This window comes from Drosophila ananassae, chromosome 2L (assembly GCF_017639315.1).
Source record: "Drosophila ananassae strain 14024-0371.13 chromosome 2L, ASM1763931v2, whole genome shotgun sequence".
NCBI lineage: Eukaryota > Metazoa > Arthropoda > Insecta > Diptera > Drosophilidae > Drosophila > Drosophila ananassae.
In genome coordinates, this window is record NC_057927.1 from 915,477 (window position 1) to 931,292 (window position 15,816).

The 15,816-nt window shown below is 50.0% G+C and overlaps 2 protein-coding genes across 3 annotated transcripts; both read left to right on the forward strand.

Annotated features, from left to right (window-relative positions):
- Positions 1-322: 322 nt before the first annotated feature.
- On the forward strand, positions 323-5,261 carry LOC6500311 (protein slender lobes). The gene is made up of 5 exons (XM_014911008.3): positions 323-491; positions 743-829; positions 885-4,111; positions 4,179-4,466; positions 4,524-5,261. Exons 1-5 carry the CDS (start codon positions 455-457, stop codon positions 4,923-4,925), a joined length of 4,041 nt encoding a protein of 1,346 aa, XP_014766494.1. The 5' UTR covers positions 323-454; the 3' UTR covers positions 4,926-5,261.
- A 761-nt stretch (positions 5,262-6,022) lies between these two features.
- LOC6500312 lies at positions 6,023-14,859 on the forward strand. 2 transcript variants are annotated; one of them, XM_001952912.3, is made up of 3 exons: positions 6,023-6,423; positions 12,270-14,060; positions 14,122-14,859. In XM_001952912.3, exons 1-3 carry the CDS (start codon positions 6,364-6,366, stop codon positions 14,446-14,448), a joined length of 2,178 nt encoding a protein of 725 aa, XP_001952947.1. In that variant the 5' UTR covers positions 6,023-6,363; the 3' UTR covers positions 14,449-14,859. The 2 variants fall into 2 exon arrangements, with proteins under 2 accessions (XP_001952947.1, XP_032309413.1); XM_032453522.1 differs by lacking the exon at positions 6,023-6,423 and adding an exon at positions 11,343-11,375.
- Positions 14,860-15,816: the final 957 nt, after the last annotated feature.

The window sequence follows — 15,816 nt, forward strand, 5'->3', positions numbered from 1 at the left end:
ACATAATTTCAAATTAATTATTGCCTGGGGGCAAATAGCGAAACGAATAGCCGTTGTTTTTATTCAAATTAGGCGCGTTTTATTAAATCCGGTTTGTTGGAAACTGATAGTGTTGGAAAACGTAAGCAGTGATCTTACTTTTCCGCTTAATTCAATGAAAGGGCCATTAAACTGTAAAATAATAGCTTTAATCCCTCCAAAAATTTAAAATTTAACTACTGAAATGTCCCTCGCCTAAAACAAACATAACTCCAAATAAAATTTTCAAATTTAACGGCCACCTATGAAGCCGCCAAAAAAGCGCAACAGCTAGGCAAGTGTTGCATAACGTGCTCCAACTACACATGGCGTGCCTTCAGTTTGTTCCTTCTAGTTTCGTGGAGAGGTTTAACTTTTAACAGTTAAATTCACACCCATTAAAAATTGTTTTGTTATAGTAATTAGCGGAAGCCAAATGGAGGAGAACACAGAAAGCTCGGAAGGACCTCGAGGTAACTGGGCGGGCCAGGGGCCAGGGAGTGAAAGTGCATTCGAGTTGGACTTCCGAACAGCGAAAGAAAGGCAACGGGATCAGTAGGCCCTGGTTCCGGATATTCGCCATTGTCATCCGTACTTCCCGACTTGTCAAATCCATCGCACCCAACTTTCATTTCAGTTCCGCCGTCGTCCTGACTCGACATCTTTCTAAAACTTTCTAAAAGCATACAAAATTAATAAAATATTTTTGACATGTCTTCCATAGTGACGCGGGCTCGCACGCGCCGTATGTCCTTGCTGGACACGGACAGCCGTCCCGGGACACCCCAGTTGGACACTGCGGGCGATAGGGGTAAGTAAGGAGGCCCCTGAAGAGGAACTATGGATTTATAGCCGACTTTTTCCAGGAACTGCCTCGCCGCGTCCCACTCGCCGAACTCGGTTGAACTCGGCCACTATGGAAATGCGTACTCCGACTCGCTCCACCCGGGCTTCGGTAGCCCGCGGGGAGACCCCAGAGCCCTCTACTCCCTCGTCCGTCAAGAGGACCGCTCGTACTCCGGCCAAGGCCACCCGGTCCGTTATGAAGCAGCTGCCCCTCAAAGAGGAAACAGCGGAGGAGATGGATGTTAAGCAGGAGGAGCCCTCGGAGCGCACAGGCACTCCCGTCGGCGAGAGACGGGTGACTCGCTCCATGTCGCAGACTCCCCCATCTGTCAATCGCTCCAAGAGCAACACGCCTACGTCGCAACCACCTAGCAAGGTATCCTCTGAAGAAACACCTGTGAAGGAGGAGAAGCACATGGTGGAGACTAAGGAGAAGAACTTAAATGCACAGTTCACAAACAAGTTGGCTGTCCGACTGGAGAAGACTCCCTTGAGAAGGACAGCTGCAAACACACCCCTCAAAGACTCCTCCGAGTCTTCCAAGAAGACTGAGTCACCAGCAGTGAAAGTTGAGAGCACTTTGCCTGTGGAAAAAATAAAAGCATTGAACGAATCTTCCCTTTCCTCCAAGAAACTTGCTCCCGATGAGTCCCTGGAAGAAACATATATTCCTGAAACACAAGAACAACCCCAGGAAGTGGATGGGCAGCCTGTGAGCCCGGAGCTGCAGACCTCTGTTGCAGAGAAACCTAAAGAACTGCCAGGATCTCAACTGAATGGGCAACCGACTCCCCCAATTCCCCAATTAAAGGCCAAAACTCCAAGTAAAAATGAACATTCCGAGGAGCTTGTCAAGCAAACTGAAACTTTAAAAAAAGACATTAAAGAAACTCCCCAAGAAGAACATTCCGAGGCACCGTCGGAGAGTACTAATAGCAAAGAAGCCACACCACACAAAAATTTATCATCGGTCGAGTTGTTTTTGGACGCCGAGGACTTGCCAGAGGAGAAGGACGATCTGAAATCTACTCCTAAAGCACAAAATGGGGCTGGTCCGGCTGCGGCAACAGAGTTTGTTTTTGGGGTTTCTCGTGAAAATTTGGATTCACCGGAGCCAATGGACGTGGATGAGCCCTCTGATGATGACGGAGAAGATGTGGTTCAGGTGGTGGCGACTGTCCAAGGCTCTCCAAAGTGGGAGCAGAAGAAATCGGTGGGCTTCAAGGGTGACAACGTGGACTCCCAGGATGAAAAGATACGATTCCCAAAGACTCCGGGTCGTGACAAAGTCCCAATTAACCGGACAAGCGCCTTCAAACCGGAGACCCCCATCCGGACACCCAAGCCTGCCGCCCTCAGCAAGGGCCGAAGCAGCTCAACGCCTATAGCTAAAGACCAAGTGCCCAGCGAAGCGGAGTTCAACCCGGCTCCTCCTGAAATCGATGTTATCAAGCCCTTCAATCAGCTGGCATCTGAAAAGAAAGAAGAACTCGCCACGTCACCTCCCAAGCCCCTGAAGTCTCCCAAAACTGTGAAGCTGTTTAGTGAGGAGGAAGACGAGGAGGAGCACGATTCGGAGAATAAGTGTGAATTCGTGGACAATGAGGCGGAGGAGGCTCCGCAGAACTATGAGTCTGGTGACTCCATGGACAGTTCGGAGCGACGCGAGATCGAGGAGAACGAGATTCCCTCCCACGGCGAGTCTGTGGGCAGTCAGGACACCGAAGAAGAGTCCAACGGGGAGGAGGAGGAAGACGACGACTCCTTTGTGGTCTCCGATAACGATGAGGAGGACTTGGGCGCCCTCTGCTTCTCCAACGATGAGGAAGAAGAGAGTGATGAGGTTGAGAAGAAGCGCACACCAAAGGCCGGAAAGAAGCGCAACCGCATCGTAGTGCCAGACTCCAGTGAAGACTCCATCGAGATGATATCCGAGACGAAGCATGATAAGAGCAACTGCTTGAACTCCAGTCGTCTGAGCGACGCCGCCCAGAAGATGAACAACAGCGGCAAGAACTCCACCACCGAGGCCTCGGAGACCGAGCTGGAAAACTCGAGGAGAATGGTGCTCAATGAGCTGAACAAATCGGAGCGATTGAATAAGACAGTACCACGCTTGGACGTGACGGAAATCGGGGACGATTCCTCCACGGATTCAGAGGAGAAGCCGGTGTCCAAGAAGGCCTCCTTCAAAGGCAGCGCCAGCGTTTACGAAATCATGGACTCCGACGAGTTTGAGGAACCCGAAGCGCATAAAGAGGAGGAGCCTTCCCAAAAGAAACTGGAAATCTCCAAGTCCAACAAAGTCTATGAGGTGGAAGAGTCGGATGAGGGCGATGAACAAGCAGCCGACGGTGATGGGCTCTCCAAGGATGAGCCTTCCAAAAAGGAACTGGAAACCTCAAAGTCCAACAAAGTCTATGAGGTCGAAGAGTCGGATGAGGGCGATAAGCCTGCGGCCGGCGTTGATGGGCTCTCCAAGAAGACGTCTGCCAGATCCTCCGATGAAGAGGCCGCCCTTCTCGACACGCTGGCCTCCAGTGATCTGCGCCACCTGGCCACCATGTTCAACCCGCTCCAGAAGTCCCGTCGCCAGTCCCTTTACACGGCCAGTCCGGAGCTCAATGCCAAGGAGCCCAAACTTAAGCGACGCAGTGATCGAGGCTTGGGCAACGACAGTTTCTGCCCCTCGACGTCCTTCGTGGAGATGGTAGCCGAGCGCCAGCGCCTGAAGCGAAAGCATCTCTCTAAGAGTTTCTCGGGCGCCCCTGAGGACCTGGAGGAGCTGGAACTATGCCACGATCGCAAGCGGTTGAAGAGCTCGCCTCCGGACTCCGCAGAGACCGCAGAGAAAAATACAGAGGATGCTGGAGATTTGGAAAAAGTTACTTCCGAACTAGAGAAAGCATCCACATCTTCCGAGGCGAGCCTCGATGATAACTCAGAGCTTTCGGAAGGGGAGATACCGAGAAGGTCCCTCAACGCATCCAGGAATGTGTCGCTGAAGGAAGATGCTGTTGAAGAGCCTCCCACCGAAGTAATCTCGCAGGAAAAGGAAGAGTCGGAGGAGCCCCTGAAGGAAGACTCGAAGGTATCTGAAGAGCAGCCGTCCACGTCCCGCGAAGCCTTGAAACCAAAGACCAAGCAACCGGAGTCGCTGTTCAAAACCAAGACCGTTGACGAGTATATGGAGTACTGCAAAATTTTCCAGGCCGGCAACGAGGCAGTCATGAACCAGAAGAAACAGGTAAGAGAATACCATTTTTGTTTACATTTTAGCAGAGTCTGTAGTGGGTTCGTGTTTTCCTTTTCAGCGAATTGCTGCCGGCGGCAGAAAGCCCAAGAATGTTAAGCGATCCTCGATGTCGGGCGCCAAGCCTGGAAACGATGCTCCCGAAGCCGTGGAGATGGGGACCGTAGCTAGTGATAATCGGGACACCGAGGAGTTGCCCAAGAACAGCACCAACACGGCCATCATATCGGCCAAAAAGGAAGCAAAGCCGACAACCGGTGCCAAAAAGGACATAAAGCGCTTGCAGGCAACCCGCCAGGCCGTGGGTCATGCCGTGAACCTCTTGACGGGATCGGCGGCCGCCAAAGAGGTAAGGGTTGCATGCTATTAGATGCGGCAGGTGTAATCTTCATGCCTTTCTTCACAGCCACGCTCTCTGGCCAACAAGTTGGGGGCCAAGTCGCAGATGGATGCCAAAAAATGCGGCAAAAAGCAAAAGCAGGCCAAGCTGAACAGCTCCGATGAGGAGAACCACAACCGGAAGGTGACTCGCTTCCGAAACAACGCCGGCTACATCACAGTTTTGAAGGGAACTCCGGTCAAAAACAGCATCGAGCTAATCAGGACCAAGTCTGGCATTATGCGCGTGGAGCCGAGCACTCCGAAGCAGAAGAAACCGAGGAACCTGCTGAGCGGATTCCGCGAGGAGCCTTCCAAGGACAAGAAACCAGGCCAAAAGCAAGCACCGAAACCGGGGGAGGACAGGTGCAACTCCGCGAGGGAGTCGGCGCTACGGTTCAAGGAGAGGGTCCTTGCCCGCAAGTTCTAGAGCCCCTGGATTTAGAAGGCACTTATAGTATTCGTCGGAAGAGTCAGTCAGGCACACACCAATCCTTGCATGGTTAATTTTTTGTTTATAGTTGTCTGTTAAATTTCCATTTTCCCCTTTAGTTCCATGGCATTTATTTGGATATCCAAAATTATCAACAGGGTTGAATTATTTTTGTTTGTATTGCGTTTATTCGAAACATATTTTTTTTTGGAAATTTAGTTTTTTTCTTTGCCATTTTTGCCGTTGACAATTTTGACATTTTCCATTCATACTACTTACTCATCCAACTTAGAAATTATTACGTATATAAATAAAATGTTTGTTAAACCAAAATTGTTTTCATTCCTTGCCATGCAATGGAGCCGGAAACGTTGGAGATCCTGGATAGACACCGCTCCGGGAGTGGCGGGAACATAAAATGCCGCTTGAAAAGGGATTCCCGCCGGAGGAATTCCAGACGTCGGAGGGAGGCGTTTAATAGTGTAAGAAATATAAGGACGAGGTATCCTCGGAATCGTCATCCTCCGAAACCACCTGAGGATACGGAAAATGTGACCAGGCTATCGAGGTCCCTGAAAATAAGAAAAATCTGGTGGCGCCCTCTGGAGTCTAAACGAACGAAGTCATTTTTTAAATATACTTATAGACGTTCGTAAGTTTATCTATCCAGTCAAAAAAAATTGCTAGCGGAGTTTAGGAGGTACTTTGCCGGGATAAATCATACCAGTGGCCTTTAAAGGGGATTAACCATCAAGGGGACACAGCACGAAAGACACAGCACTCCCAGCATCGGAAAGGGCTTGTTTTCAGAGAGCCATTTCCAGACTTTTAGATCTTGTGGTTAAAAAATTCCATCAAAGGAGTGATAAAAAAATAAAGTTTAACGTTATTATACCTTGTGTTTCTTTTGCTTGATGTTAAGTAACGATTTTTAAGGTTTAACATTTTCTCCAATATTTTAAATTCAAATTCAAAATTACGTTTTTTATTTTCCTCTCATATCGATAAAAACATCGATATTTTTTCCAAGGCAGCATTGGCATCAAAAATACCGAAAAAATACCAGGAAAAAATCTTGTTTTCGACGTCCCTGGCAACCCCAGTACGCCAACCCTAAGTTCAATTCACAATTGAATTCAGACGGTCGTGGTTCGGAGCAGAATTGGTCGCGGGTTTTTGATTTCGATTGTTATTGTTGTTCCGTGAATTTTCGCGCTCCGAGAAGAATTTACGCGACACCAGACACTATGTGCCGGTCGTGCCAGGAATAGGCGCCAGGATACAATATACGCCAGGATAGCCCTCCAATTCAGAGTCGACGTGAGAACGGTCTCTTGTTTCGCCACTGAGGCTGTGCAACGGTTTAGCGAAGGAGTGCGAGGCGAAATCGACCAAAACAAAGTTCGGCCCAGACGAAAACAGAAATCAATTCAAAATGTTTGAGCTCGAGGACTTTTCCAGCAACATATACGAGGGAATATCCAGCAAATATGCGGTAAGTTCTGCTGTTTGTTCAATTCGCGAACGGCGGAGGCCGGCGGACGGCGCACGGCGGACGAGAGGAGGCAACAGCTTAATAACATTTTGCACATTTGCCGGCACACATACACGTGCACACCATCGCATGCGCTCACACACACACGCACACAGACTCACTCTTTATCGGCGGATTTCAAATTTTAACGTTCGCTTCGCGTCGACAAAGCAGCTCGGTTCTCTTTTCCTAGTATTTCCATTTCCCCCAAGTCCCCACTGTCCCCAAACTCTCCACTGCTCCCCATACGTGCGGCGAAAACGGGGAACCTCATGCCATCCCGCTCTTCGCCGCGACGGAGCTAACGTACAATTTTGAATCTGAATTCGCCTTCGCCGCGCTGGTGGTGCTGGTGCTGGTGCTGGTGCTGGAGCGTCTGTGTTTACTTTTGATCGTTAAGCTTTGAAATTGCCTTTTCGCTCAATGATTAATGGACGAGCGCCGGCCGGGGGTGGGGCGGAGGGCCTACAACCGGAACAAAGACGATAATGATTCTCCGGCATGTAGAAGGAAGTAGCCTCGCTGGCCGGCCGGGTTTATGGTGGGCGCCGGGTTATAACTTGGCTTTAACAGGCCGGCTCGCTGTTAGTCGGAGCTGTTAGTCCGCTGCAACTTGTCCTAAAGTTGCGGATTTGAAATTAAAATTAGGACTTGTTTTTGTTCGAAGTCTGAGGTTCCAGGAAGCCCTATTTGTTCGGGGAAGAGTTCTTTCTAAGACGTTCTAGTGCCAGTTCTGGCAGTACTAATATTTCGGCCCCGACTGTCTGTGTGTACTCGAGTGTCGATTCTTGGGGCCTCTGCTGCGGCTTTTGCGTTTTAAACTTGTTGAAGGCCAAGCGTTCACCTCGAACCATTGGATCTTTTCGGCCAGGCCGCTATTCAAGCCGGCCCGGCCGTCGCAGCATATTCATGTTTTTTGGCCAGGAGCTGGGCCTCTGGCCATGAGTTGGTGGTGCAGTTCGGTTGGTGGAAGCCTCTGTCTCTGCCCGGAAAGCATGGGCGCCTGATAGCTGCAACATGCGAACTCCGCACACACACACGAGCTCCACTGGGACGTGTGTGTGCCGGCAGGGGAACAAAGAAACCGAAACCGAAACCGAAACTGAAACGAAACAAACGAGCTAGCAAATGAACGTTTATCTCGAAGATGGCAACTGCGAGGCGAAAGCTTCCCCGCACAGCTACAGCTTTCAAAGGGGCATTCGAACGAAAACAAGACCAAAGCCAAAGCCAAAGCCAGCAAAAACCAACAAAGAACCACTCCGAAGTTCAACGGGCTCTCCGTGGGACAGGGCCAGAGCCAGAGCTGGCGTTTTTCGGCCGGATTCCACCCTCACCTACCCCAAAGTGCACACGAGTGGCGGAGGACGGGGTGGCCAGGCGGGGCAGCCACTTGTCTGGCTTTATGGGCGCCCAGCTGTATGCCGCATAGATTTTCTCACGGCCCCATCGCACAGACACACACACCTCTGAGATACTTCCCAGCATGTATGACACACAGCGAGTGACTGCAAAGATACATTGGTTTTCGGGGGAAGGGATTAGGAACTCCCACCAATTAGTCCAGAAATCCCCACTTTCTTAATGAATTTCAGCCTAAATTTAAACATTCAGGTTTCTGGTTTTCTGCTCCTGGAGGTTCTTGAAGAGCAGATGATTATATCCGCCTTGGTGGACCAAATAAGCCAGGGACTTCCCGCTAACCCAGAGATTTAAAAGCGATTTACGAGGATACATCGGCAGGAATATTGGGAGTAGGTACTGGTACAGGGCCAGGGTATTCCAGCTACGACTTTTATTGCACCATAAAGTAATTTACAAACGGGCGCTCATGACCTCAAGGAGCTGAAATGTGTCTACCTGGGCCTGAGCTCTGAGCTCGGAGGGTTCCTCCTCCTTTGTCTTGCATTCCTTCCTCCCGGGTTTCTTCGACTGCTTTTTGTGTGTCATCTTCGGGTGAAAGCAGCGGAGATGTAATGCAAAGAAAGGAGCAGATGTGGCTGCGAAGAATGAATGATTTGCTGGAAAACAATTGCAGCGCCGACGAATCCTGCCGAGAGCCGTAGTTCCCCTGCCCTGCCCTGCCCGGCTGTCCTGCCAACTCCTTGCTTCGTTGCACAACTTAAAAAGGTCAATGGGCGCAGCTGCAGCTGCAACTGGGCCTGGAACTGAAACTGAAACTGAGCAGCGGGGCGGAAAGGGGCCAGGCGGCATGTAGGCCTTGTCGAACTTTTGCCAACATGTCCTGGCAGTGGCTTTAATCCTTGATGGCCGTCCAGCGAGCGCTTGCTGCCAACTTTGCTTGCCTGTTCGATGCATTTTTATTTCGGCACCATTTTTCCACAATTTTTTGTGGCAATTCTCTGAAAAAAAAAATGGGGAAAGGAGGGCGGGTTGATGGCCTTGTTGTCTTGTTATGGATTTTCGTCCTTTCTCTTCTGAGCGCCGCATGAAGAAGTGTCTGATTTTTTAAGGAATTGGAATTCGACAACCCCCCGCCCCCAGACCCAGAGTTTTCCCTCCGATGAAGGAAAAGGTGCGAAATGGGAAACTGCCCGTACCGGAGGTCCCTCAGCGAGCCAATTAGAGCCAGGAAGTGTGCTTTCCGTTGGCAACTGCAATCGTAAACATGCCACGAGTACAGTGAAGAGTGGGACTTGTGCTACTCAAAATTTCAAACCTTTTTGGCTTCAGATTCCCTGCGATTGATGAGCAAAAAATCAATTAAAAAAGGTAAATATTTTGTTATTTCTGAAAACCTGTCGAGCGGCTGGAGTTCCACTGTACGACACTTCACTGTATCGTCAGTACAAGCAACAGTCAGTACTATCAACCCCCGAGTTGCAGCTGCCTTCTTCCTGTGCCGCCGCCCCTTCCACTTCCAATTTCAATTTCAACTGGAAACTCGCAACTGGCAACTCGCAACTGAGGGCACTCGGAAAGGTTATCGCAGCCCAGAGGGCGAGTCCGGGGAGCTGCTTGCCTATGCTAATAGGAGCTGGGGCGAAACTCTGGGCAGGATTGGTGGGCACTATCATATCATATGTCGTCCCAGATCGGCTCTAATGCTCAATTAATGGCGGCGGAGGTGGATGAGCTGGCAAGGGCAGAGGGTTAAAGGGTAAAAGGGTTGTGTTCTACACATTGCCATGAAATCCCTGTGAAATTGAATCAACAATTAGAAGAAGGGGGTAGAAAGTGGATTAGGCAACCTAGGACCAGGAACTAATGTTTTTGTAAAAATGAAAGAGGAACAATATTAATTGTAACTCAGTAGGCAGATCGATTGGAAGAAACTCCCGAGGAGCGCCAGCTGCTCCTCCGAATCCAGGAGATGGCCAGCTGCCTTCGAAGCGCAACAATTGCAGGCCCAGGCTGGCCTGACGTTCAACCGCTTATCGGCCGGCCAGACACCTGCCGTGGATTGTGCCTGGCCAGGAGGCCTCATGTCGGGGATGCACTGGGGAAACTGTTCAGAAACAATGTGCCATCAAATGGGCATCAATTGTGAGGCGGAAACTGATTCAGGAATAGAGGCACTTCCTGTCTCTCGATAGAATAGAAACCCCACCATTGTAATGCATTTAAGATTTAAATGCTGAATGGAGGAAAGTGGCACTGGGGAGGCACTTGAACTCCCGAATGACAAAACACAGAATCCCCACCAGCCTCCACATTCCACTCTTGCTGGGGAAGAGTATGTATTGTATGTACCCCTTTTCCAACTGGCCCAGACACATGGAAGGGTGCCCCCAGTTCCCACTCCGACTCCCACTCCCACATACAATGCGATAAAAGGACTCCCCCCGAGTATGCGCCTGCACCAATTTATGGTATCCTGCTAAATTATGCAACTTATCACTCTCGTGTGGCGGGCTCTGTATCATCCTTTGTGTGTATATGCTCCTGGCCATCGATTTTTCGGCGTCGCCGCATAATAAAAACATGAAAAAGTCCTGTCACCCGCCCTCGCCCCCCATTTTTGGGGTCAGGTCAGTTCAGGCGGTGCTCCGAGTTACGCCGCTTCAAGGACACCTTGACATTGGGACTATCTTGTGTCTCGCTCTGCCATGTATCTAACAGTACGCGCCTTTTATAACAGCTGCCCAAGTCCTGTGGAGCGCAGAGCCCAGGAGCTACTACTAACTACTACTTTTTCTGCCTACTCCGCTTTGCGGCTGAGTGCGGCTGTTGTTGCTTTTGTTTTTGCTGTTTTTGCCCACTGTTGCTGTTTCTGTTGCCGCTTCATCACTTTATTTTCTGTTCTCAGCCGGCGAACTCGCCGCATGTTTTGTCGCCTACTGTACGGGCCGAAACTTCGCTGCGACAGCTCTGTTATGTGCCGCGTTCTATGTTCGCCACCCCTCTTTGGCTCTCTCTCACTCTCCTCTCCCGCTCTCTCAGCTCCATCCCGCTCTCTCTGTAAATGGTACAGATGTTAGTATGTACTCGTACATGGTCTGTACGCGATTCCCCTTTTTCGTTGAGCCTGCCTTATTTTTGAAGTTAACAGAAGTTCTAATCGGGTCGCCCATAAGATACCCTGTAAATAAAATAACTTAAATTTATAAATAAATAAAATATATATATATATTTATTTTTGTCGTTACAAATACTGAAAATATCAAAGTATTTATTTCAAATAAAGCTAGTCTCAGTGGACTCTGGTACTAATGGGTGAATCATCCGTGAATCATGCCAGTTGTTGCTCCCCTTTCCGCCACTGCGCCCCATACTGGCGAGTGGGTCCTCGGACTCATTGCGTAAAACTTTCAGTTTTCCTGATATCCGGTTTGGCGGCTGCTGCTATGTGTGGCTTGGCCTTCTGCCCATTTTTCGGTTTCGTTTAAGCGGTTTGAAGACCAGTTTGGGAGCCTCTAATAGGTCCTTCCAAAATGATACTCTTAGCTGCAGTTAGTATTGAGTTAGGGTTAATAAAAAATTGAATAATACTAATAGTTCTCTGCCGTGAAACTTAAGAATTATGCTTTCGCTTTTAGTTCGCAAAGTAACGACTTGCTGCCACTTTGTTTATCGTCGGCGGTTCTGTTGCTGCAACTTGCAACATGAGTTGTTTTCGTCGGGCTGCAACCAGAAAGTGTCCGTTCCCACATGCCCTGCTTTTCCCTTTTCCTATCCTTGGGCGTCTGCTGTCTGAGTTTCTGACTTTTTTTCCCTTTTTCTGCTGCCTGCCTGCCTTGGCGCGTAAAAACAGGTTTCGACCTCGGTCGGCTCCGTGGTCTCCTGCTCCTGTGGTCCCTCATTTATTATTGTTGTTTTTCTCGGGCCTCGTCTTGTTGTTGTTTGTGTTGTTGCTGTCTCGTATAGAAAATGAAAACCTATACGATCCCCGCACACAAGCACACCACCTCGTATCCCATGGATACATATTTACGTATCTGCCTGCACGGGGATATCAGATTCGGCCCCAGATTCGGATTCAGATTCATATGGGAGCGACTTATGTTACAGATTTAATCACAATCACGTTCATATATGTATTCCTATATAGGGTTCCTATAGCGTATAAGTGTAGAGCAGGGGAATGCCATCCTTCTCCCGGATTTCCTCAGAAAGGTCTGGAAGCGGGAAAATTCTGGGATTCAGGAACATGTTTGTAAAATTTTGTTTATCTTTTGGTTTGTTTTGTTGTTCCGCCTTTCTGTACAGTATTCAGGATGTGAGGCATTCGGGATTACCTTCTCTCCCTCATGTAGAAACTCTTCTAGAAGAAATATCCTTGAGTCACTAAGAAGTTCAACCATATCCTGAAGGATTACTAAACTATGTGTCCTTTTCGATTGCAGGACTGCGCTGGACCCTCGCTGGACTTCTACGTCTCCGACTCGATGCAGGAAATGCTGAACGTGGACATCCGCGCCGAGATCGCCAACGTGGTGGGCACTTCCAGCAGTGACCTCACCTCGTCCCTGGATCACGCCCTGGAGGCCATATCGGCAATCAACAACAACAGCAGCAGCGCCAGCGGCGTCTCCTACAACGCCAACGCAAACTTCCTGACCAGCAGCGCCCTCCACGCCTCCCCCACAGCCAAGTGGATGGGCTCCTCGGCCAGCTTCTGGTCCAACACAGACTACTACGCCGACCTGGGCGCCTGCGTGAACCCCATATCGGTGATGCCCCTGATAACCTCCGCCTGCGGATCGGGGCTGGGATCGCCGAAGCGCAACAAATCCTCCACATCTTTCCAGGGACGGGCCGGGACGGGTGTGCCGTCTTCGCCGTCCGCCGAGCGGGATCAGCCCAAGTCGCACCTGACCTTCTCGCCCGCCCAGATGAAGGTCAGCGCCGGCTCCCTGCGACGCGAACAGGTGATGGCCCACATCCCCAAGCAGATATCCGTCATCACGGGAACGGGCAGCACGGCCCCGGCCACCATGGCCACCAATTCGGTGCTGCAGCGCCGCAACTCGTCGGCCGTGGATGCAGTTCGCAAGGATCTGGCCGGCGAACTGCGCAAGGTCCAGTCTAGTCCAGTGCCCACCAGCGTGGACGCCAAGGCCCCCTCCTCACTGCTCACCTCGGCCAACGGAGGCACCAACACCATCAAGCTGGCACCTGGAATCGGGGGTCTCACCTTCGCCAACAGTGCGGCTTACCAGAAGCTCAAGCAGACCTCCTGCGCGAAGTCGCCCGGAGGTGGCAGCAGCTCGTCTGCGTCTTCGACGGCGAATCTCAAAGAGGCGGCCAAACGCGGGGGACTGCAGCAGATGAGCACCACGACACCAAAGAGCATTGCTTCGGCGGCCAACTCGCCGCACCACCAAATGCAGAGCTACAGCCTGGGATCCCCGTCGTCCCTGTCCTCGACCTCCTCCTCGGCCGCTTCCCCGCTCGGAAACGTGAGCAACCTGGTCAACATTGCGAATAACAACTGCAACGGATCGGGGGGAGGTGGCCTGGTGAAGCCGCTGCAGCAGAAGGTCAAGCTGCCGCCTGTGGGCAGCGCCTTTCCCAAGCCCGCTTACTCCTACTCCTGCCTGATTGCTTTGGCCCTGAAGAACTCCCGGGCCGGGTCGCTGCCGGTCTCGGAGATCTACAGCTTCCTGTGCCAGCACTTCCCCTACTTCGAGAACGCCCCCAGTGGCTGGAAGAACAGTGTGCGCCACAACTTGTCTCTGAACAAGTGCTTCGAGAAGATCGAGAGGCCCGTCACTAACGGCAACCAAAGGAAGGGGTGTCGCTGGGCCATGAATCCCGAGCGCATTTCGAAGATGGACGAGGAGGTGCAGAAGTGGTCGCGCAAGGACCCGGCAGCCATTCGGGTGGCCATGGTCTATCCCCAGCATCTGGAGTCTTTGGAGAGGGGGGAGATGAAGCACGGCTCGGCTGACTCGGACGTGGAAATGGATTCGCAGTCGGAGATCGAGGAGTCGTCCGATTTGGAGGAGCACGAGTTCGAGGACACCCTGGTGGACGCCATGCTGGTGGAGGAGGACGAGGAAGAAGTCGAGGAGGAGGACGATGATGAGGAGCAGATGCTGAACGAGTTCCAATCCGTGGGCGAGTCCAAGGCGAATCAGCTGCCCATAGACCACGAGCTGCTCGTTCAGAGAGGCGGTGACTTCGAGATTGAGGTAAGCTCTTTTTGCACAAAGATCGTAGTGGAGATGGCTAAGTTTCCGTTTTCTGTTTCAGGTGGACGAACTGTACGATGCCATCGACATCGAGGACGACAAGGAGTCGGTCCGGCGCCTGATCGCCAGCACTCAAGCCCCGAACATCATCGAGCTGAATCCCGCTGACCTGAACGCCAACGACGGCTACCAGCTGCCGCCCTCCAAGAGGGCACGCGTGGACATCAACTACGCCATCGGTCCGGCTGGCGAGCTGGAGCAGCAGTACGGCCAGAAGGTGAAGGTGCAACAGGTCACCCAGCCGGCCTCCCTGCAGCTCCAGAGCCAGCAGCAGCACCCGCCCAACTACAACAGGCGCAAGATGCCGCTGGTCAACCGAATCATCTGACGTGGAGCACAGTCCGACCCCACTAAAAACTAAATGCGACACATTACCATTTAATCACTTACAGATAGGTTATATATTATTAAGGAATCCGGCTGCGCTTGAGCGGGCTCCGCATTTCGAATATCAGTTTTTAGTTTCTTAAAGTTTCCGATGTGTTCAGCTGGAATGTTTATTTAGGGCTTTAGGGCCCCATCCATTATTATTTTTAATTTTACACGTAGTTCGGTTCCGATTCCGGTGGCGATTCCGATTTCTCAATTTGAAGTCAAGGGACGTTGAAGAACTAAGCTCTTCACTCTGCGTTGAGAAGCCGGCCCCTTCGAGCTTGGTATTGAAGGAAGGGAAGCATGCTCTCCTACGTATTTCTTATGTTTCTAAATCTCCCGGAATAAACCATTTCCCATAAGCTCACCCGAAAGTTTTGCTCTGATTTGACGCTTGACCACAAAATTCAAAAGGGATCATTGTGACGATGCACGAAGCATGTTGATTATTTTTGTTTGTAGCTTTTGATGATGTGATCTCCTGACAAATGAAATTTTCTTTTAAATTAAACACAACACCTGACCATGAAGCGTAGGCATTAGGCCTACGTTTTTACCATTAATTCCATTCTATTCTAACAAACCCTTTTCGCGCACTGTCCTTAGAAGTAAGAACGTTTTAAAACGGAAACGAACACAATATACTTGCCGGTCCAGTATTCGAGGTAAAATGCGGATTTTTATGACGACTTTGTATGTATTGTACTATAACTATATATAATAAACGTATGTTACGGCCACAACAACTATTGTTGCAAGTTACAGTCAATTAATTATAACTCAATTATAATGTAAGGCGATGATTCCGTATGTAAATAGCTTTTACACGCAACGAATCACCTGTATACTATGTGCTTAGCCCTAAGTGATATACATATTCCAAATCCAAATGAAACGACAGATCCGAAAACCGAAAAGACTTCAATAAATGATAGAGACACAGAAGGTACCGACAGTTGAACAAACCTCAGAATTAAAATAGTACAAAGAGCTAGCTACTGGCTACTGGCGAATGAGAGCAACGCATTTACGAGGACGACGGAGGCCTTGCACACATGGTGTTTTAGATCCGCCTCGGCATCAGCATTTAACAATCTAATTTAAACAGATCACGAATGGATTTTTCCTGTAACTACAGCATAAGTGGCATTTTGGAATTCTATTGATACGGCTAAGAAATACTAATGTAAATGAGTAAGCTAAGGGACAATTTTTGTATAGAATTGTTGAAAATTAAATGGCAAGGAAAAATTGAAACCAAAAAAATTAATAAAATAAACAATTTTAAAGACAAGTTTTGTAGTTCTTACTGATTATAAAAGTT